This window comes from Psammomys obesus, unplaced genomic scaffold (genome assembly GCF_907164565.1).
Source record: "Psammomys obesus unplaced genomic scaffold, mPsaObe1.curated_primary_1811, whole genome shotgun sequence".
NCBI lineage: Eukaryota > Metazoa > Chordata > Mammalia > Rodentia > Muridae > Psammomys > Psammomys obesus.
Genome location: NW_026585691.1, coordinates 1,796,040 through 1,818,245, shown reverse-complemented (window position 1 = coordinate 1,818,245; position 22,206 = coordinate 1,796,040). Strand labels below are relative to the sequence as shown.

The following is a 22,206-nucleotide window of genomic DNA, read 5'->3' as shown; positions in this document are numbered from 1 at the left end:
GGATGAGCCAGGGCGTTTTGTCTGGAAGACTGGAGCCTCTTCATCGTGCTTTAGAGGAAAAGTCAAAGCTTGGTGTTCCAGACCCTACCATGGAAGGGTTCCATAAGTGTTACTGGTGTCAAATGAATTAATAGGTATGCCTTGTCCTAGTATCTGAGAGGCTCATCCCTGCATCTAAATTTCACTTTTTACCAGATTATCAGATCTCTTTGCCCTTCCATCTTTTTATTTGTTTCCCCTCCCCCAAAACTTTCAATTCCTTCCTGTACTACTATAGAAGAGTCATCCTTTAGGAATTATTTCATTGGTGCTAGTTTTTTCTACCATGGTTAGAAGGAACTCTGGGCTGTTACTGTCTTCAAGAAGCAGCATGACACCACCCTCTGATTCAGGGTGTTGTTCGGTATTTTGGATCAGCCTGTGTCTGGGAGTGGGTGGTTCCATCACTCTAGGAGTGTATGCCTGTGTCTGTCTTAGTGTGACTGAAAAAACATGTTGTGGGAAGGTAATTTGTTTGACTGCAGAATCCTGCTGGATTCCCAAGGGTAAATTTTTGTCATTTTTGCTTAGGAGGATAGGAATCTGACTCTTTACTTCTTTTTAATTAAATCTGTTTTGTTTTTGTTTTGGCTTCTGTACAAGTTTGTTTATTGGTTGGAAGCTACCTGATTTCAAAGGGAGATAAACATTTGTTCTAACTGTGATTTTTTTCTTTCTCTTTTGGATTTTTTTTTCTTTCTTTCTTTTCTGTGACAAGGTTTCTCTGTGTATCTCTGGCTGTCCTGAACTCACTTTGTAGACTAGGCTGGCCTTGAACTCATAGATATCCGACTACCTCTGCCTCCCTGACTGCTGGTTTTACAGGCATGTGCTACCATGGCTTGCTTCTTTTAGATTTTCAAGACAGAGTTTCTCTGTGTAGCTCTGGCTGTCCTTGAATCACTCTAGTCCAGGCTGACCTTGAGCGCAGAGATTTATCTGCGTCTGCCTTCCGAGTGTCAGGGCTAAAGACATGCACCACCTCTGCTCAGTGGATATTTTTCTGTTAAGCACTGTTTTCCCAACACTTCCTCTTTGATTATATATATTTTCACAACTTTTGTTTTTCTTCTTTTAAACAAGGTCTCACTTTGTAGCTCTGGCTGGCCTACAGTGTAGACCAGCTGACCTTAAATTCGCAGAGCTTCTGTAGGCTGAGTGCTAGGATAAAAGCATGTGCCACCTTACCCAGGCGATTAATTCTATTTATGATCATTTTCTGTAGAATAAGTGCCCTTTCGATTCTCCCCTGCTCTCCCTCCCCCCAACACACAGGTTTTAACTCTGGAGCCCAGGCTGGCCTGAATGTCTTGGCAACCATTGACCTTTACCTTCTAGGATTATAGTGTGGAATACTATACCTGGCTTCCCATTCTTTTTGTTACCTAAATTCTGTTTATCTTCTTAGTTTAATTCCTTAGTTCAACTCAAATCTCTTATCTCTACAAAACTAGTAGATTTGGTTACCTAAAACCTCAGGCTTCTGTGAGCATTAGGGAAGCCTTTGGGCAACATGCATGCTTGTGTTGCAGGGGCACACATTCAGGCAAAGCATTTATACACACAAAAATAAAATAAATGAATAAGAACAAACCTGTGGGAGCCCCCTGGAGCTGGAATTACAAATGGGTGAGACACACTCTGGTCCTCTGTAAGAAAGAGAGGACTCTTAACTGAGGAGCCACCCACTCCAGTGTCCCTGAAAAAGCCTTTGAAGCACGGTTTCCCCTAATGCTCATGTCACTCAATGCACTCATAAAAAGCATACTATCTAAATAAGTTGTACATTTCCCCTAGATTATTTATTTGTTGTGGAAACATAAATATAGGAATTTTAATTTTATACTTCACCATAACTGATTTCAGTAATTCTGTTTCCTCTTAGTGCTTATTGAGATTGATTCATTTCCCTAATAGACTGTCATGCCCAGCTTCTTTTCTGCCTTACTACTCTTTGCCCTACTAACCTGCAGTCACCCATGACTGGAGACTGATAGAGCTATTTCTCTTCATCTTTTTGTTTCTTACTCCCACTGGAGCTCTTCAGCCTCTCAACTTGAGACCCTCAGCCTTATTCTGCACATCCATTGCTTGCTGTTCTATTGATATGACACACTTGGAGCTCAGAGATAGGCAAAAAGCTCTCCCTTCCCAATTTTCTTCCTCCTGTATCATTTTTTTGGGGTGTGGAAACTGAGAACCAGAAAAGTGGATGGAGAGTGGTGGAGGGTGTGTAAGGGGCGTCGCCCTCTCTTCTCCTTCCCTGCTTCCTGCAGTAGCTTCATTTCTGCTGCCAAATACCGTGGGCTAGGGGAGACTTGATAGCTCCCTGGTTCTCTAGTGAGACGTCCCATAGGTGGGGGTTCTTATCCCCTTGCAGCACAATGACTGGTTGTTTATTAGTGCACTCTTGGCAAAGACAGAGCCTGCCACCAAGCCACCAAGCCTCGTCACTGTGGCTGTGCTGATGTGCACTTATGGTTTGTGTCTGGAAGCTTTAGAACCCCAGTTCTTTTATCTAGACAACTTATATATCAACCTTAGGCAGCTTCTAACTTCAGTAGCTATAAGAGGGAAGTGTGAGATCTTGAGAGTTGTGTGTGTCATGCTTGTGTGTAATTCCTGCACTTGGGAGGTGTAGGCAGGAAGATCAGAAGTTCTAGGCCAGTCTTGACATAATGAGTTCAGGGCTGACCTGAGCTACCTGAGACTGTCTCAAAAAAAAAAAAAAAAAAAAAAAAAAAAAAAAAATATATATATATATATATATATATACACACACACACACACACACACACACACACACACACACACACACACACTTAAATGAGCTGGCCATAATGGCACACATCTTTAATCCAAGGACTTAGGAGGCAGGAGCAGGCAGATCTCTGTGAGTTGGAGGCCAGCCTGGTCTATATAATGAGTTCCAGGACAGCTACAGGCACAAGTAAGACCCTGTCTTGGGAGGGTGGGCATCTTGTCCTCTCTGGCCCTCAGTTTCCTGTTCTATAAAATGAGGATTGAAGAAGAAAACAGGAAACAACCTTGGAACCTGCCACAGAGGGCCTCTGAAAGCCTCTGCAGTATAGACTATCAAAGCAGATGCTGAGCCTGATAGACAACTGATGGGCAGAGTGAATGGAATTATATGTAAGAAGTGGGAAATACTAAGAGCTGGAGGGGATGGGAACTCCACAAGGAGAGCCACAGAACAAGATAATTTGAACACAGGGAACTTCCCAGAGACTCATACTACAACCAAGGACTATTCGTGGAGATAACCCAGAACCCCTTGCACAGATGTAGCCCATGGCAGTTCAGTGTCCAAGTGGGTTACATAGTAATGGAAAGAGGGACTGCCTCTGACATAATCTGATTGGCCTGCTCTTTGATCACCTCCCCCTGAGGGGGGAGCAGCCTTACCAGGCCATGGTAGAGGACAATGCAGCCACTTTTGATGAGAACTGATAGACTAAGATCAGAAAGGAGAGGAGAACCTCCCCTATCAGTGGACTTGGGGGGTGACATGCATGCAGAAAGGGGAGGGAGGGTGTGATCGGGAGGGCAGGAGGGAGGGGCTTATGGGGGGATACAAAATGAATAAAGTGTAATTAATAAAATAAAATAAAAAAATAAATAAAATAAAAAAGTAAAAATAAAAAAAATGAGGATTGACTGTATTTGGTGTTCTTTAAGGTCTCTCCTTACTGCTTAACTGAAACTGTTAAGCTACAATTGAAAAACCCCAGTATGGCAAGGTAATTATAATTAGGCTCTGCAGGTCAGGGAGGAAGAGGGAAGAGCTGTTTTTAACTGGAGGATCAGTCAGCCTTTCATTGTGCTTTTCTGATGTCTCCAGGATTCAAGTGACAACCCTTGTTTTTCTATGCATTGCCATCTCAAACCCATAATCTTCTTGTAGCTCTGTGAACCTGTGTTTACAGTTAGACAGCCGAGGTGCAGAATTCACATTTCACTGCACTGCTTTTCACAAGAGGGGGTTTGAGTGGATCACAGCTGGTCTCTGGAGAGAGGGAGGAGAGAGAGAGAGAGAGAGGGAGACTTGGCTTGGCTATCAGAGCTCTAGTTTTGTTTTAAAATCTCTAGGGTCATTTTTGTTGATTTTAGTTAAAAAGGGTCCTCTGAGCTTTGTGGGTTTGTGATGTGGATCAGGTGTGACACCCTCTCTCCTAATTTACCTTTACCTGAAGCATTTCATCTTGGAAGGAAAAACAACTTCCCTGTGCAGGAGGAAGTGAATAATTGCCCTTATTGATTGGTTTCTTTTCAGTGAGTGGAAGCCGAGTTGCTGCCAGAATCTTCACTTACCTCAGATCCACTGGTTTGTCTTTCGTTCTCTGAAAAGAATATTGAAAGCGCTTTAAGAATTCTTAAGGGAAGTCGGGAAAGAGACCCTGCTGTTGCTGCCCTGGTGCCCCTCCTGCTTCCACTCTTTTAGAAGCAGGTTAGAATGTCAGGACTTCTCCTGAGCTTGCTGCTTGTCTCTGCCTTGCTGAGGTATGACCGTCACAGCAGACAGCCCATCCTGAGGGTCTAGTGGGACTAGGACTTTGAAAAGCACAAATCAGCAATCATTTCTTTAGCAAGGAAGGGATTAGACCCTGGGCATGGAGGTAAGAAAGGAGAGAAGGAAGGAACCCATGGACTTGGTTTCTCCTGGAAGATGCTAACTTGATTTGTACCTGCTCTGCTCCTTTCCTCCCATTCCCTTCCTCCCTCTCAGCTCTCTCCATAGACCAGGCTGGCCTCAGAGATCTGCCTGCTTTTGCCTTCTGAGTGCTGGGATCGAAGGTCACGCTAGCTTGGCTTCTCCTTCCTTTTAAATCCATCCTGGGAATAGAACTCAGGTCGCCAGGCTTGCATCCCAATTTCCTTTCCTCACTGAGCCATCTCTCTGGCCCTCTTCTTTCCTTTTAGACAGCGTCACTGTGGAGTGCAGGCTGGCCTGAGACTTGTGGCGATCCTTCTGCCTCTGTCTCTTGTGTGCTAGGATTAGCATTTGTCATAACAGTTAAGGTAGTTTGTTTCTGCAGAGTAGGCAACTGATGAGTCAGCACCCCCTTTCTCACCTTGGGGAGCAAGATCCTACTGGCATGAAGGATTTCTAGTTGAGAGGCAGAGGGGCTGTGCTGTGCCCCTGTGGGGCCGATAGCAGCTTGTTGTGCAGGGGGATGTACTTGTATCTGAGACAAAGGCCTTGTGTGTGGGTGCCGTCCTCAGATGCCATTGAGCCCTGGGATGGAAGTTGACTCCTCTGAACTATGCAACTTTTGGAGTAGGCATTAGGTTCAGGTCAATTCTCTGTTCCTGCTTTGAATCTTGTCTGTGCTGCTCGCAGCTGCTTGGCTCATTCACTCCGCCTGCCTGTTCTTGACTTGGCGGTACTGATCTGTTTGATCTGTTCTAGTGGCAGGGGTGTTGGTGGGTAACTGTGCAGGTGTAAAGCACTAAGTGCAGTGTGAGGAGAAAAGCACGCTCGCTCCCAGCCGCTCTTCCAGCTCTCCTTACGCATGAGGTGCGTGCGTGCGTGTGTGTTGGGGAATTTCTGTTCTGAGGTAATGTCTTAGTATGTATTCCAGTCTGGCTTAGATCTCAGGTTCCTCCTGCTTCAGCGGTTTTTTTTTTTTGTTTGTTTGTTTGTTTGTTTGTTTGTTTTTGTTTTTTGAAATAGTGTTTCTTTGTGTAACAGCTCTGGTTGTCCTAGAACTTATTTTGTAGAGCAGGCTGGCCTTAAATTTACAGAGATCTGCCTGCCTCTGCCTCCCAAGTCCTGGGATTAAAGGTGAGCACTGGCACGCTTGGTTGCCTCCGCCTCTTGAATGTTTGGGTTATAGTAAGTATCCTCTATCCTGCCAAATGTATGTGGTGATCAGACTCAGGCAGGGCCCTGTGCATGTTAGCTGATCATTACTAGCTGAGCTACATCCTTACTCTTAGCCTATTTAACTTTGACAGTAGCTTTTGGATTCTGAATTCTGTTTGTCCTCCTCAGCCGTCTAGGCAGCTGTAATGTCACCCAGGTTTGGGGGACGGTGTCTGTCTGCATTTGACGCGTGTTTCGAAGTGTGGCTACAGTGGGTGCTTTTGTGGAGAGATCTGAGAGGGAGGAGACCAGAGTGCACGTGTACCTCTGGCCCCTAGTGTGCTCCGGGCCTCACAAGCAAGGGGCAGGGCCCTGTGAAGCTTACTAAATAAACATTTTAGCAGGGTGAGAGTATTTGACCAACTGCTTCAGGCTTCTCACCAACCTTGACAAAGGCTGTTGGGTGGCTTAAGTGGACATTTCCTTTGTCATGCTGTTGCAGCTGGATGTCTAAGAGCAGAGTATGCGCGCAGTATGGTCCTGGGGAAGGCCCTCTTCCTGGTTTGAGGAAAGCTGCCTTCTCTTTGTGTGCTTGTGTGGAATTGACTGTGTGTACCGGGAGCAAGAGGGTCACTCAATCTGACTAGCATCCTACTTTATGACCTCCTTTAGTCTTATCTATCTTCTGAAAGGCCTGTTCCATATACATGCGTGTATGAGTGTGGGAGGGTGCGCACGGGCATGGCACCATCCTTTCCCCAGAGCTATTCAGTGAGGCATGCCAGTATCTTCATCCTGTGGCTTCTCCTGCCCCATGGTGGACCAGCCTGTATGTATGCTGGAGCCATGCAGTCTCTGTTCCCTGTCTTCTTGGCTTTTGGAGAGGGTGTGAAGGAAGAGTGAAGGATTGTTTCTACCTTGACTGGCATATCTGGGGGACACCAGCATTCTCATGTCCTGTTTGTGGCTTGTATCCTTTGGGGAATGAAATCAGATTAACCCACAACCCACAAGATTAATCAACAGGCTTCACCGAACATTCCCAAAGCTCTATATGAAACACTGAGATGTCTGCGGCATATGGTGACTGCTTCCTGCCATGCCCACCTGATTTCTGCAAGATGGTTGTTCCCAAGCCCATTTACACAGTTGGAGGCCTGGTAGCTCAGTTGTTTACATCAGATAGACTGATGAAATGCAGCTGCAAATCAAGTGCTTTTCTGTTTTAAAGACCAGGTAAAAGCTGATGAAATAGTAAGGCCAAGTTGCTGTCAGATTAGAGGAGCAATAAGACTGGGGGAATGAGAAGTGCTGGTCTATGGACTGGACTTGCTCTTCATGTGTCTACATTTCCACTTTATCTCATAGAGTCAGGACTTGGAAATCATGATATTTTGTATTCTGGTTCACATAAGAACTCTTTTAATCTCAGCACTTGGGAGGCAGGTGGATCTCTGTGAGTTCAAGGCCTGGTCTTACATAGCAAATTCCAGGACAGCTAGGACTGCAAAGAGAGACCCTGTGCATTTGTGTGTGTGTGTATATATGAGTACAGGTCCAAAGGCCTTGGGTCCTCAGGTGCTGGAGTTAACAGGTGGTTGTAAGCAGCCTAACGTGTGCTGGGAACAGAGTTCCTGTCCTCTACAAGAGCAGTAAGTGCTCTTAACTTTGGAGCCATCTCTTCAGCTTCTGGCAAGGCTTCTTAAACTGGGATTTTAATGTAGTTTTAAGTTGCTTGTTCTCACTTTCAGTGGATTCCTTGGTTCCTCTTGTAGACCTTTAGCGTAAGGAGAGAAATCCAGGGCCCTGATTTTTCTAATGAGGAAGCTGCATTGTGAGAAGTACAGCAGGTTGGTGGGAAAGCCTGAGGGGTGACTGGAATGGGGAGAGCCCTGTGAGTAGAACTTTTTCTGTTAACTTTTTCCTTGGATTCCCTGTGGGCTTGGCCTCCAAGGTAGAAGACTTCAGGGCAGAGTGCCTGTGGGTGCTGACATGGGTCCTCTCTTCGCAGGACCAACCTGGAGGCCTTACAGAAGAAACTGGAGGAGCTGGAGCTGGACGAGCAGCAGCGGAAGCGGCTGGAGGCCTTCCTGACGCAGAAACAGAAGGTGGGCGAGCTGAAGGATGATGACTTCGACAAGATCAGTGAGCTGGGGGCTGGCAACGGCGGAGTGGTGTTCAAGGTCTCCCACAAGCCATCAGGCCTTGTGATGGCCAGGAAGGTGAGCTCATGATTGTCCTATCAATTGGGAGTCCATGAATCGGTGAAAGAAAGTCTCTATCAATCTATCTTTGGTGCAGTTTGTGAACTTGCTGTCTGTCAGACTGGGAAATACTAAGGTCTGAGAGTGTGATAATCCCGGTTTCTAGTCTGGGGAATAACAATGGTTGATCCTCCTTCCACTTGCTGTGCTCTGGAAAGGACACCACATAGATTTGTCAAAGTGTAAAAGGGGTTGCTTTTTCACACCCAGACCTAGTGAATGGTGCTCAGAGCAAAGCTGAGTGGCATGGCTTAGTCTTGAGCTGATTCCTTTTCCTGTCTACTCTTAGTTGTCTGTCTGTAGAGAGCTGCGTTCTTTCATGTTTTTCAGCTTACCGTGTTCGTTCCCTACCCTTGTCTTTGTTGTGCTGTTCCTTCTAGCTTTCCCAACAGCATCCATCTTTGGTACTCAGCTCTTGTGTATCCCCGGTCAGCTGTTGCAGCTCCTCAGTGTCATATGTCATACTTACTGTCCATGGCTTGACCTTATTAAAAACATTAAATGTGTCTGTCACTTGTCTCCTGGTTGGAACAAGGGACATTGTTGAAATACATTAGGGAGCAGCTGAGTTGATTTTGGATAATCAATCCTATCAGATTCCTGAAGTCAAGGAGGAACCTCGTGGTTGCCTCAGTTCTGCATGCCTGTGTACACCACAGCCCAACTGAATCCTGTCCAGAAGGCCACATTCTCCTCATCTCTTAGCTCCTCAGGTCATTTTGGAGTAAGCCTTCTACTTAGCTTTGTTCTTCAGATGGGTGAGCTCCCTGATTGCCATTCTTGGAGCCCAGACTGGAGACACAGCTGACTCCTGATTACAGCACCTGTGCTAACACCTGCCTGTGCATTGGCATTCAGCCCTCAATTAATAGAGACGTGGCTTTAAAAATGGCCTGTTGGGGCGGGGAAGATGTGCTCAGTGGGTCAAAGTTTGTAAGTATGCTATACAGGTAGAAGTACTCATTCAAATCACCAGACCCTACAGAACAGCTAGATTTGTGATCCCAGCATTTCCACAGTGTGATAGGAGCTTGTGGCCCAATTCGCCTGCATATGTAGCAGGAAATCAGAGACCAGGGGCAGAAGAGATGGCTCAGTGGGTAAAAGCAGTTACTGCTCTTGCAGAGGATCTTGGTTGGTTCCAGCGGCTACACGGCTGCTTGAAACCGTTTGTAACTGCAGCTCCAGGGGTTCTTGCACGCACATGGTGCACATACACATACTCAGGTATACACACAATAAAAAGACAACGAATAAGAACAAAACAGAGACGCTGTCTCAAACAGAAGTTAAGGACAGATGTGTAAGGTTGTCCTCGGAGCTCCATGTGCACCATGGCCTGAGGGTTCTTATATTCACACACCTGCTTGCACACACACATACATAGACACTCTCGTATACACACACAGAAAGCAGAGGTAAATTAATAGTAATTATAATAACTTTTAAGTTGCTTATTTTTGCAAGTGTAGTGTTTCCTGCCTATAATAAGTGCTTGAGAGACTGAGGCAGGAGGACTGTGATTTTCCTGACTCAGCTACAAACTGAGTGTAAGGCTAGCCTGGGCAATCTAGTGAGGTCCTTTTTCAAAATAATAAAGAGAGAGCTGGAATGTAGCTTAGTGGTAGAATACTCGTATAGCATATGCAAGGTTCTGTGTCCAGTCATCAGTACTGTAAAAAACAAAGCCAAAAGCAGTTTCTCTTCAGGAACTTAAATTGTTGAAGAGAGACTTTCTTAACCCTTGTCTTAACCCTTTTCTTAAGCTTTCCCCTCACATCTCTCCCTCAGCTAATTCACCTGGAGATCAAACCTGCAATCCGGAACCAGATCATCCGGGAGCTGCAGGTGCTGCATGAGTGCAACTCCCCGTACATCGTGGGCTTCTACGGGGCCTTCTACAGCGACGGCGAGATCAGCATCTGCATGGAGCACATGGTATGCAGCTGCCTGTCGGCCTGGGAGCAGGCTCCCTCTGACCTCACTGTTCCTCACTCTGACCACAACTCTTCCCTGGCTTCCCAGTCCACACCCCGGAAGCCAGGGAACCTGAGGGCCTGACTGTGGGATCTGGTATAGTCACAGGATGACAGCCCTGCTCTCTTTTTTTAAAGAGTGCTAGATACCAGGAATTCTGACAGGCTTTTCTAGAGTATATTTCCTAGTTTCCTAGTTTTCTCCTATTTTGATAACCATAAACTTTTGATATGGCTCAGAGTGTGCTAGTTACAAGGTTCTGGGGTAATGAAGATAAAGACAGGGTTATGAAGTTTCTGTCTTCAGAAGGTTTATAACATACTTTCCAGCCTGAGTGCTGGAACCAGCTGTAGGTAATTTAGGACACGACAGAGAGAGTGGGGATTAAGAAATTACAGGTTAAAGGAAAGAGACAGAAAACTTAGGATAGTTAGGGAGGGCATTCAGTTAATACTGAAGCCCCAAGTTTATCCAACAGCTCCTTTTTAAAGACAAAGCAAAATAATTCACATCAGAACAAGGACGGGCTTGCTTTCCTAAACCATTTCTCTGTATAGCATATGTGGTCCAAGGTTACACAGACACGTTAAAGAAACTTGGCAAAACATCCTGCATATTGCTGTTTCAAGGTAAAGGACAGGGTAAAAACATGTTTTTCACAGAATACTCAATAACAAGGCAGCTTGCCAAGCAAGCAGCTCTCCAAACACACAGCTTGAGAAAGAACTGTGGCTTCTCACACCTGAGAGGTTTTTTGGGGGGGATGAAGAGAGCAGTAATCCCCCACCTCCATACACCTGTGAAAGGTTAGGATGAGAAAGTGGGTGAGTGTTTATGGGCCAATTAAGTGATCAGGAGCTAGTCTGCAGCCTTCCTTTTCTTCCCAGCAATGATGACAATAACAGTGTCAAAATGTTCATGCTTGTTGGGTGTATAGTATGTCAAGCGTCATCCTAACAAATTAGTATTTTCTTGCATTCTCATAGTCCCCTTTAAAAAGATACATTACATTTATTTCGTGTGCATGCGCACGCTCAAGTACCATGGCATACATATGGAGGCTAACTTGTGAGAGTTGGTTCTTTCCTTTCATTCTGTGGTCCTAGGAATCAACTCAGGTTGTGAAGTTTTGAGGCAAGTACCTTTCCTCACTGAGCCATCTCACTAGCCCCACAGCCAGAATTTTATCTCACCTAGGGAGGAATTAATGCACAAAGAAACTCAGGCCATTCAGTTAGTAAGCCCTGATCAGCTGCGCCCACTGCCTGTACTTGGTTGACTGAAGCTCTTTCTGTCCCTTAAGCCTAGGATCGCTGGTTTTGTAGCTGATGGAGTGGCACGGGAACTTTGGGAACTGGTTGTTTATTTTTTTCATTGCATAAATATAAGTAAGGGTATTGTCATGTTTGCCACCATGCCCTATCCCTATCTGGTATCATTCCCCAGCTCCCGCTGCGCCCGCGCCTTTTCAGTGTGCAGGGGACTGGATGCAGGCCCTTTTGCATAGTGGGTAAGTGCTTTACTCCTAAGCTTATCCCAGCTTGGCCACTGTCTTAAAGATTCAGAGTATTCCTGACACCCTGGTATAGCGCAGGTACTTAGTAAGTCTGTGGTTACTTAACACCATTTGTCTTAGTTAGGCATCTATTGCTATGATAAACACCACAACCAGAAGCAACTTGGAGAGAAAAGAGTCTATTTCAACTTTCAACTCCCAGGTCATACTCCGTTATTGAGAGAAGTCAGGGGAAGAGCTGAGGCAGAGGCCATGGATGAGTGCTGCTTGCTGGCTTGCTCCCAGTGGCTTCTTCAGCCTGCTTTCTCCTAGCACCTAGGACCACCAGCCCAGGGGGCTCTGCCCACAACAGTGCGGGCCCTCCCACAGCAGTCATCATTCAAGAGAATGCACCACAGGCTGCCCACAGGCTGATCTGCTGGAGGGATTTTCTCAGTTAAGGTTCCCTCTTCTAAAATAGCTCTGGCTTGTGTCAACCTGACATAGAACACACCGTTTCATTGGGACCTTGAGTAGATGTCATCTGTTTTGGTGCTGGGCAGGTTAGAATGACAGATGTCAGTCTGTCAGTCTCCCCTCCAATTCAGAGTATGCATTTTGCAAGTGCTAGCTCCTGCTTTATTCCCATGGGCCTGCCAGTTCAGAGTCAGGGAGTCTACAGTCCTGATAGCTTTTGTGCTTTCAGCCTGCCACAGTGGCTGGTGTCTCCTGTGCCCATTTCCTTTCTGACTGACTTTCAGAATGGTGCCTGGTCTGAATGGATCTTTCCTCCTCCACCTGAGGAGTCTTTGCTGGTCTCCCTGCCACCCACCCCCACCCTAACACATGCACCCCCCCACTGTTTTGATATCTCATTTTTATGATCAAGAAGGGCCATATATACTGTTGCAGGCATCTGCCACAATTGTGGGTGCTGTTTAGAACTTGGGGCCTGAAACCAACTTCTGTATGTCTCAAGATTAGAGAGAAGGCATTCGTTCCTTTTTGCTTCAGCTAGAGTGTGGCCGTGTTTGTGGGAGCGTGGAGCTCTTCTGGATCAGCTGCAGCCCTGGCTGGGGGAGGGGATTCCAGCTTGGGCCTTGGCCAAGGCCCCTTAGCACTTCCCAGACAGGGTCTCGTTATATAATCCTGACTGGCTTGAAATTACTCAGAGATCTGCCTGGCTTTGTCTTCTGAGCGTTGAGGTTAAAGGCCATGCCACCAAGCCTGACAGGACTGTTACACAACTTTTCCTTCTCCTTCCTCCTCCTCGTGGTTTTGCTGTTGTTTGTTTGGTTTTTTAAGGGTCTTTCTATGTAGCCATGTAGGGCTTGTAACTTACTGTGTAGACCAGGCTGGCTTTGCAGTTACTGTTCCTCTTGCCTGTGTGCCTATTGCTGGCTGGGATGACAGGTGTGTGCCAATGTGCCTGACACATTGTATGCTTTGTTAATGGTCTTTTTTTTCTTTTTCTTTTTTTTGTTTTTTTTTTTTTTTTTTTTTTTAGTTTTAGCCCAAAAAGAGTTTTGGTGCAGTTAGAAAGGGAAGAAGAGAACTTAGAGCAATGCTGATAAGCCAGAAAGAGGGAGGGCCAGAGTAGCCTCTGTCTACTTAGGTCTTGCTAAAAGCAGCAGAAGGTGGGTGGTGGTGTCACCAGTTATAATAGCAGCTACCTTTCAACTCTGTTGTCACTTGCCAAGGCCTTTTCACATTATGTAAGTTATTAATCATGTCACTGCCGTCTCATGAGATGGATTGTCAAATCCCTCAGCTGACAGGTTGAGCTACTAAGGTCCTGGGAGGTTTTTATAATTGGCTTAAATCACATAGCCAGTGAGTGTCGGAGTCTAAGCAGGTCTGCTTCCTTTGGTTTCATGCTCTCCCCTCTCTGCACAGGTGCTATACTTGTGGGATTCTGCTTCTCAGCAGAGAAATGATGGGATGATCTTCTCTAGGGCTCTCTCTCTGAGCGTACACTCCGTGTTTTCATGGTTTTGGACACTTGCAGCCAGTCACAATTAACATTAGTTAATCAACATGGGTCCTGATTCACACACACTTATTTTCTGTGCTTATCATGTGCAAGGTGTCACATGAGTTGCCCTGAGGACTGGGATGATAGAGCTGTGCACAGGCTGTGGCTGTGTCTCTGTGCTCTCGGTTTAGCTGTCAGAGCTGCTGAGCACCTCTGCCATTCAAACCCACTCTGCTGAGGCATCACAAGTTCTCTCCACTACCTGCTGGCTCCACGCACCCAAATGTCTCCATCTAATATGGGAGCGAAGAAGCTGCTTGTGGGTTAGTGGGATTGCACTTCAGGGGATTTGCTGTGGGGGCTGAGTTTAGGCCCCAAACATTGATAATGGGCCGAAAGGGCCTTGGTCAGGACAGGCGCTTGGAGGGAAAGAGTTTAGCCATGGAAGCAGCAACAAGGCTTCAGTTGCTGCGAGAAAGAACGGTACCTTTTCCTTCTTTCATTTTATTTTGTACATTTTTTTTTTTCTGTGGTGCTGTGGCTAGAACTCCGTGCTTAGTCCATGCTGGGATAAGGGCTGTCCCAGTGACCCCCAGCCCAGAGACAGTGTTTTTACACTAGAGAAGAACTCAGTGTCCTGAGGGTTTAGAAAGGACTCTGTCTGGACCCTTGTGATCCTTCCTTGGTCTCTGACAGGGCAGCCTGCATCAGAGCCTCTTACTGCAAAAACTGGCTGCCGCTTGCCTCCAAGGTGAGGTCATGTGAAGAACTCTGCTCTGTGGTCACATCCCAATCTCTAAAGGGTTTTGGTCCCCACTGTCACAGTCTTTTGACATTCTGTGTCATTAATATGAATTTCCAAAAGGTGATTAGAAAAAATTCCAAGCATTTTGAAAGCTAAAGGAATTTACACTGTACAGTAACCACTACTTTTTTGAGATGCATTTTAATGTCAGTTTGTGTCATCAGTATGCACTGTCCATTTTCTGGCGCACTCAGCCAGGGATTTACCTCCCGTAGAAGTAAATCTGAATTTTGAGAGCCAAGGGGAAAAGGATACTCCCTTACCAGAATGGAATGCGCTTGTCTTCAGAGAGGAGGATTTCTGCTTAATTGGTAGCTGAGCAACCAGGGAGAAGGGAGTTGGAGTTGATGGTTTTAAGGCAAGAGTAAAAGCTTTTGAGCTATTATTTTCATAAAGCATTTGTCTCTTCTATAGAACACCATCACAAAAGTACCATTGACTTAGTTAATAATTGGCTTCTAAAAATAAGCACCATGTCAGCAGTGGTAGTCAGTGATCGCAAGTTCTTGGCAACAGTGAAGCAGAACTAGAGTGCTGCAGGGTTGGTGCAGGGGGCTGGGCAGTCCTGATTAGCTCCTGGTGTCTTGAGAGCCCATTGTTCTCCCTCTAGCACTGCTTGTCACTCCAGAGGGTAAAGGGAAGGAGTCTTCTTTTTAACAGCTTTTCTTTCTTTCTCTTCTTTCTTTTGGCTAGGGAAGCATGCACTGTACGCTGAGAGCTTGCTCTCTATCCCTTGCCCTTTCTCCCTCTCTCCTTTTATTCTTCCCTTTCTCCTTCCTTCCCTTCATGTCTCTCAGCTGATGTTCTCATCTTAAAATACTAGGAGCAGATCCCTTTACTTCTTCCTCCTTCACTTCTGCCTCCATCAAGTATCAGTTTTCTAGATGGAAACTTGGCCACTTCTAATCCAATCTGGTCAGCCATTCATGGGCCTTTCATAGACCCATGGTGAAATAAAAATACTTCCTCACCAACCCCTGGGAAGGTCGTATGTATTCGGTTAGCTACCTTACCCTCTGTCCTTTGCTGAGGATAGGGTCATTTGAAAGGTAGTGCCATTATTCCTTGCCTAAATGGAGGAAGAAACAAGAGAAACCCAGGGTTAGCTTTCTGTTCCATTTGAATCCAGTTTCACAGAGCAGCTTTGTTACCTTATTTTATATAGTCTTCATGATTAAGTCAAACTATTCAAACTAAGGAGCCAAAACTATATTCAGTTAGAGGCAAATTAGAAGTAGCTTGTCAGCTGGTTGTGGTGGTGCACTCCTTTAATCCCAGCGCTCAGGGGAGGCAGAGGCAGATGGATTACTGTGAGTTCGAGGCCAGCCTGGTCTACAAAGACAGTCCAGGATAGGCAAGGCTACCCAGAGAAACCTTGTCTCGACAGTTTTCTGTGCTCTCCACATTGGTGGAGGAAACTGAGAGATGCTGTGGTGTTGTAGGAGCTGACTTGGGGAGGGGGGTGTTCCTTGGATGTGGTATTGACCTGATTAGGCCAGAAGAGGCCTGTGGCACTGAAGGCAGCCAGAATCACGGGACCAGTTTGATGGCATGAGCTCAGCATGGCCACAGCCTGGGTAGAGGCTCTTGGAAAGTAAGTGTATGTTTAAGGGGTGTTCTCTGACTCTGTGCTTCTAATCCCTGGAGGCTCACTGTCACATTGAAGCTCTAGGTTGAGTTTCAGAATTCTCTTCTCTTCTTGGTTGACTCACCTTACCAAGATTGTGCTAGGGTATTCATTGTGTGATACTCAGGGATGTTCCTGTGCTAAACTGTCCTGTGCTTGATAGTCTACACTGTTATATTTGTGAGCACGTCAGTGTGTGTGTGTGTGTGTGTGTGTGTGTGTGTGTGTGTGTGTGTGTGTCGATGTGCATGCACATGCTTATCACCCATATGTGCACATGAGAAGGCCAGAGGCTGGCAGCAATTGTGTTCTTTAGTTACTCTTAACCTTACTGTTTTGAAACACAGTGAACCTGGAGCTCAGTTTCATCTAGAGTGGCTGGCCAGCGAACTTCCAGGGTTTCCTCGTCTCCCAGCCCTTTAGTGTTAAACCCCAACCCTTGTAGCCTTTTCTCCGCAAAAGAAAATAAAAGTTAATGAAAAACAAGTTGGGCATGATGGCCCATGCCTTTGATCCCAGCACTTGGGAGGCAGAGGCAGGCAGATCTCTGTGAGTTCAGGGCCGGCCTGGTTTATAAAGCAAGTTCCAGGACAGCCAGGGAAACCCTGTCTCAAAAAAACAAACGAACAACAACAAAAACCTTAATTTAAAAAAAATGACCAAAAAACCATCTCACCAACTGCTCTGGGCAGCAAGCTGCTCCTCTATCAACCTCAGCGTTTTCTCTCATATAGCATAGCTGTCTGGTCTCCAGTTTCTCATGTACTGCTCTCTGGGCCTCCACTGGGCCCCAGGCTGCTTTGTTGCATCCTGGGAGAGGTGAGGCTATCTTGGCAGGGTCCTTAGCTGGCAGCTCAGACCGAAGAAATCTGGATGGCCGTGGTGGTAACAGGGGCCACTGACAGCAACACAGCCTCCGGCTGTATTTACATTAGCGACCCACTTAAGGCCCTCAGTGGCTCCATGGGCCTCAGGCCTAATCATGGCCTCTGGTGGCTACACGCGACACTCACACCAACGTGGCCCCCAAGACCACAAAGCATGAGAGCATCACCAAGTCAGCGGCACAGACCTTCTTTCTTGCCTACCTAGTGTTGGGGGGTTGGAAGGGTGGAGAAGGGTGCTAGAAAAAGGAACCAAATAAAGTAGCCAAAAGGCTCAGCCACAGTACTATTCATCTTACATGGTTCTGGATTTATTAGTTAAAAAGTTTGAGGCTAGAAGGTAGAGCTTTTTATATATTTCCCCGTTTGTTATTTACTATAGTCCACACCATTTTGTAGGACTTGTAGAACGAATGATTGTCTCCTATGACGTTTTTCTTTTGATTTTTGTTGATTGATAGAAGAAGACCAGATTCAATTGAAATGAAAGTGATAAAGCAACTAATGCTTCTGGCTGAAGACATGGCTCAGCCACTTAGAGCACACCTGCTGTTCTTGCAGAGGACCCAGGCTTGGTTCCCAGCACCCACATGGTGGCTTAAGCTGTTCCTAACTCCAAGTCTACAAGATCCAGTCCTCTCTTCTGTTCTTGGAGGATATTTATTTATTATTGTTTCATGGGTGTGAGTGTTTGCTTGTGTGAACATGTGTGCACCACATGTATGCTGGTCCCCTGAGAGGCCAAAAGAAGACATTGGAACCCTCGGAACTGGAATTAAAGATGGCTATGAGATGCCATGTGGGTTCTGAGAGCCAAAGAGTCCTTTCCACGAACAAGTACTCAACTGTTGAGCCATCTCTCCCAAGACCCCATTAAAATATTTTTGTGTGTTTATTTTTATTTTATATACATTGGTGTTTGACTGCATGTGTGTCTATGTGAGGGTGTTGGATCCCCTGGAACAGGAGTTACAGATAGTTGTGAGCTGCCATGTGGGTCCTGGGAGTTGAACCTGGGTTCTCTGGAAGAGTAGTCAATACTCTTAACCTTTGAGCTCTCCAGCCCTACCCCCCCATTTATAATTTTAAAAGTGTGTGTGTGCGCGTGCGTGCGTGCGTGCGTGCGTGCGCGCGCGCGCGCGCACACACAGCACACATGTGGAGGACAAAGAACAGCTTTTGCGAGTTGTTTTCCTCTTTCCGCTATGGGTTCGGGGCACTGAACTCAAGCATTTTAATCACTGAGCTGTGGCACTGCCCCCAAGTAGATCACTGATATATCAAATTCTTAGGATACTTTAAGTGTTGAGTGCTGCGTGTGTATTACAGCCCATGATTACAGTAGTAGCGTTAGAATTATTCACAGTGCTTTACAAGTTGAAGAACTTGTTTAGAGTCCACTAGTTAGTAAGCCGCAGAGTTCGTGTTCAGACTTGTCGGGTTGGCTGTGGAGCCTGCACAGCTGACACTCACTGTCCTATGCTGTCAGTCAGTGCAAAGCAAGCCTTTCTCATGACCATTATGTATAAGCCATTTGTTTAAAGAAGCTCACAGGATTTTGTTTGATCATTTGAAGCCTGCCTCAGTTCTTTGATAGCTGGATCAAACTGAAGGATAGTAATTTGTCAGGCAGGTATGTTACATGTGAGATTCACTTTCTTCTGAAGTTTAATAGTTGAGGTGATTGAAACATTGTCACTAACTGGTCTGATATTCTTGCTTTTAGGATGGTGGATCCTTGGATCAAGTTCTGAAGAAAGCTGGAAGAATTCCTGAGCAAATTTTAGGAAAAGTTAGCATTGCTGTAAGTATGTAATAAAGTTTTTCTTCTAAAGTAATGAATTGAGAGGAATTGGATAAGAGAGAAAGGTAAGTCAGTGAAGGGAGTTTATTTCAAAAATAGTGGGTTTTTTGTTTGTTTGTTAGTTTGTTTAATGGAGGATGGCCTAGAATTTCTGATCCTTAAGCTCCTGCTGCTCCCACTGTGCTCCCTGGTTTATGCTGTGCTCAGGATTGAACTATGGCCCTGTGCATGCAAGGCAAGCCAATTGAGCTAAACTTGTATCTGAAAAACAGGGCAAGATATCTGAGAAAATTGTTATTGGTAGTAGCAAAAAAGCCCTTTAAAATTGCCAATTTAGAAAATAATTTCTCACAGGGTGTTTTGAAAAGTTACTTTGGCCATCCTTAGCTTAAGCTAATAGTAATAGAACACGTGTTTATAGAACTTGAGTTACAGCTGCTTGATAAGGCGGACTTCTTGTTAGTGTAAATGTTTAAGAAGAGCTGCTGTAAGCTAGGCTTGAGGTATTACATGCCTGTCATACCAGCACTCTGAGGCAGAGGCAGGAGGATATCTGTGAGTCCAAGGCCAGCCTGGTCTACTGAGCAAGTTCCAGCACAGCCAGGGCTACACAGAGAAACCCTGCCTCAGAAAAACAGAAATAAAAACCAGAAGAGTTGTTTTTCTAAGCCAGTACCATTTCAGTTTCCCTTCTTTTTACCTTCTTCTTTTTCAGGTGATAAAAGGCCTGACGTATCTTCGGGAGAAGCACAAGATTATGCACAGAGGTGAGAAAGTATTGCTAGATGTTTTATTCTGAATTAAAGCTGAAATCTAAAGGTTGCCACATCTTTTTCATGTGTTTAGTTTTGTTTTGGAATAAAAATTCTTTACTAAACTGGGTATAGTGGTGTATACCTTTAGTCCTAGCACTTGGGAGGCAGGCGCAGGTATATCTCTGTAAGTTTGAGCTAGATAGTGAGACCCTGTTTCAAAAAAAAAAAAAAACAAAGAAAAACAAACCCAGCCATGGTGCTGTGTGCATTTAATATTAGCACTTGGGAGGCAGAAGTAGGTGAATATCTGAGTTCAGGGCCACCCTGAACTACAAATCAAGATCCAGGACAGCCAGGGCTACACAAAGAAACTCTGTCTGGAAAACAACAGCACTAGTTTTTTTAAAGTGTTAGTAAACTGAGATTAAAATGCAAGCCTTTAATCTCAGCACTTAGGCAGAGGCAGGCGGATCTCTGAGTTCTAGGCTCAGCTGGTCTACAAAGTGAGTTCCAGATCAGCCAGAGTTACATATTAAGACCCTTGTCTCCCACAATAAAAGAACATGTTAGTAATATAAAGTGAGGGGTGCTTTCGCTTACAAATTTCTTTGTTAGTGAGAAGTAGTAAATTATGCGCAGCTGCTTTCAGGTGTTTTTTTGCACAGGTACCTTCTGCTGCATGTGTAGGTTCTGGTCCTACTGAGATGCCTTGCCTTGCCTGGACAGCCGGCCAGCTCTTTTGTGTTTGCATGGGGTCTCTGCCAAATGGGAATCTAAGAGATGAGCAGATTCTCATTCTTATGGTTTGTCTCTGCATTCAGGGAGCAGACTTCCTGGTGGCATGAATATGGCTGACGTTCCCAGGCTACCAATGCTCACACTGTGGCCAGTTCATTGATTCCACATAGTGAATTGGTCCTTTGAGATGTGCTGTGGTGTTGTACAAGTGGTTGTATTCTATTTCCCTTAGGTATCCAATGAGAAGAGCGTCTGTGTGACGCAGCCTGGTTCATGTGGTTTGTGAGCTGCTGACCAGGCATGGGTCAGGAAGTCTGTGACCCCTCTGACCTCTTTGGAGACATTCCAGGGATGGTCATTTGTAGGTGCATGAATAGGCCCCTCCATGTTTTTTGTTTGTTTATTTTTTTAGTTTTTATTTAATGTGCATTAGTGTGAAGGTGTCAGATCCCTTGGAATTGGTGTTACAGATAGTTGTGAGCTGCCATGTGGGTGCTGGGAATTGAACCTGGGTCCTTTGGAAGAGCAGACAGTGCTGTTAACCACTGAACCATCTCTCCAGCCCCCAGACCTCTCCATGTTAACCATTCCCCCATCACAGTTTCTTCCTTTATCCAAGACAAGTAATTAATATTTGTAAAATATTTATAGAATACCTGTCAAGTGCAGTGTACTGGATAAATCATGTGGTGGCAATAGAAATGGTTCATAGATGAATTTTGTCTTCCAGGAGAAAGAGATGATCTGGAAAGGGCTCTGGTATATAGTAGAACATAGCGAGTGTTTTTCTGCATGAGTCATTACCTCACCAACTTTCTAATGGAATCTGCTGGGACATAATTTATTAGTTGGGATTCTTTGATTGTATCAGACTTGAGATTACTTCATCAGAAGATGGACTGTGTTGGCTTGAGTCACCAGCAAATCTGATGGTAGTGATGAAGATGGGGTTGAAATTAGAGCCTCAGGACTCCGGTCAGCTTGATCTTCTTTTTGAAAGGCTGTCTTTTCAGGCAAATTTTCTTTAGTGAGGGCAGCGTGGACCTTACCAGCCACTTACACATCAGGTCCTAGATGTACTGTACTCCAGATAAAGCTTCACCTAGTCCACGCCACCCAGATAAAGCTTCACCCAGTCCACATCGGTGCTAGGCCTTCTGTTGGCTCTCATTATCTCTGCTGGGGCTTCTGCTGTCACCTGGGTCAGTTTTGTACCTGGACATGAAAGTACTGGGAGGGCCACCCTGGGTTCCATGCTCACTATTGGTCACATAGATGAAGCCTTATGATTGACACCCAAGTGAAACTATTTGATATTTCAGAAGGAGAAGGTCCTAGTAACGAGGAGAGAATTTGTTAGTAAGAGTTGAGGAGAAGGAATGGATATTGGAAGCAAGCAAATGTAGGGGTATAGCACAGTGATAGAGCATGTTTGTAGCATGCATGAGGCTGGGTTCAATTCACAGTATTTGGGACAAAGGGAGTAAAGGGTTTCCCATGATAAAAATTACTAAGCCTTGAGTCAAATAGAAACAAACAAACAAAATCCAACAGTTCCTAATAGAAGGTCAAAACAATAATGAGGTGTTTCAGCAGGAGTGAGCAGATGGCTGATAGGCCACATTGTGCCTGTTCTCTCTCTAGTTTTGTATGGCCTACAAGCTAAGGATGATTTTCTCCAAAACTTTGTGACACGTGAAAATTACATCCAATTTCAATTTTAATGTTCACAGCCAGGCATGGTGGTATGTGCCTTTAGTTCGAGTCCTGGGGAAGCAAGGACAAGTGGATCTCCATGAGTTCAAGGATAGCCTAGTCTATATAGTAGTTCCAGGACAGCTAGGACTACTGGAGAGATCCTGCCTCAAACAAAACAAAAAGCTTAATGTCCATAAATACAGTTGTGCTGGAACACAGCCATATTTTCTTGCTTGAATATTTTCTGTGGTTGCTTTGGCATTTTTGAACAGTCACTTGTGAAAGAAATGACTCAAATCCTAAAATTTTACTGTCTAG

General features: G+C 45.3%; 1 protein-coding gene across 1 annotated transcript in view; it reads left to right on the top strand.

The window, feature by feature from the left end:
* The window catches only part of Map2k1 (mitogen-activated protein kinase kinase 1), a 74,562-nt gene that overhangs the window by 31,841 nt on the left and 20,515 nt on the right, over positions 1 to 22,206 (top strand). The window contains exons 2-5 of the mRNA XM_055597123.1: positions 7,878 to 8,088; positions 9,922 to 10,068; positions 18,620 to 18,697; positions 19,413 to 19,464. Coding sequence (XP_055453098.1) covers positions 7,878 to 8,088; positions 9,922 to 10,068; positions 18,620 to 18,697; positions 19,413 to 19,464 — 488 coding nt within the window. The remainder of the gene's footprint in view (positions 1 to 7,877; positions 8,089 to 9,921; positions 10,069 to 18,619; positions 18,698 to 19,412; positions 19,465 to 22,206) is intronic.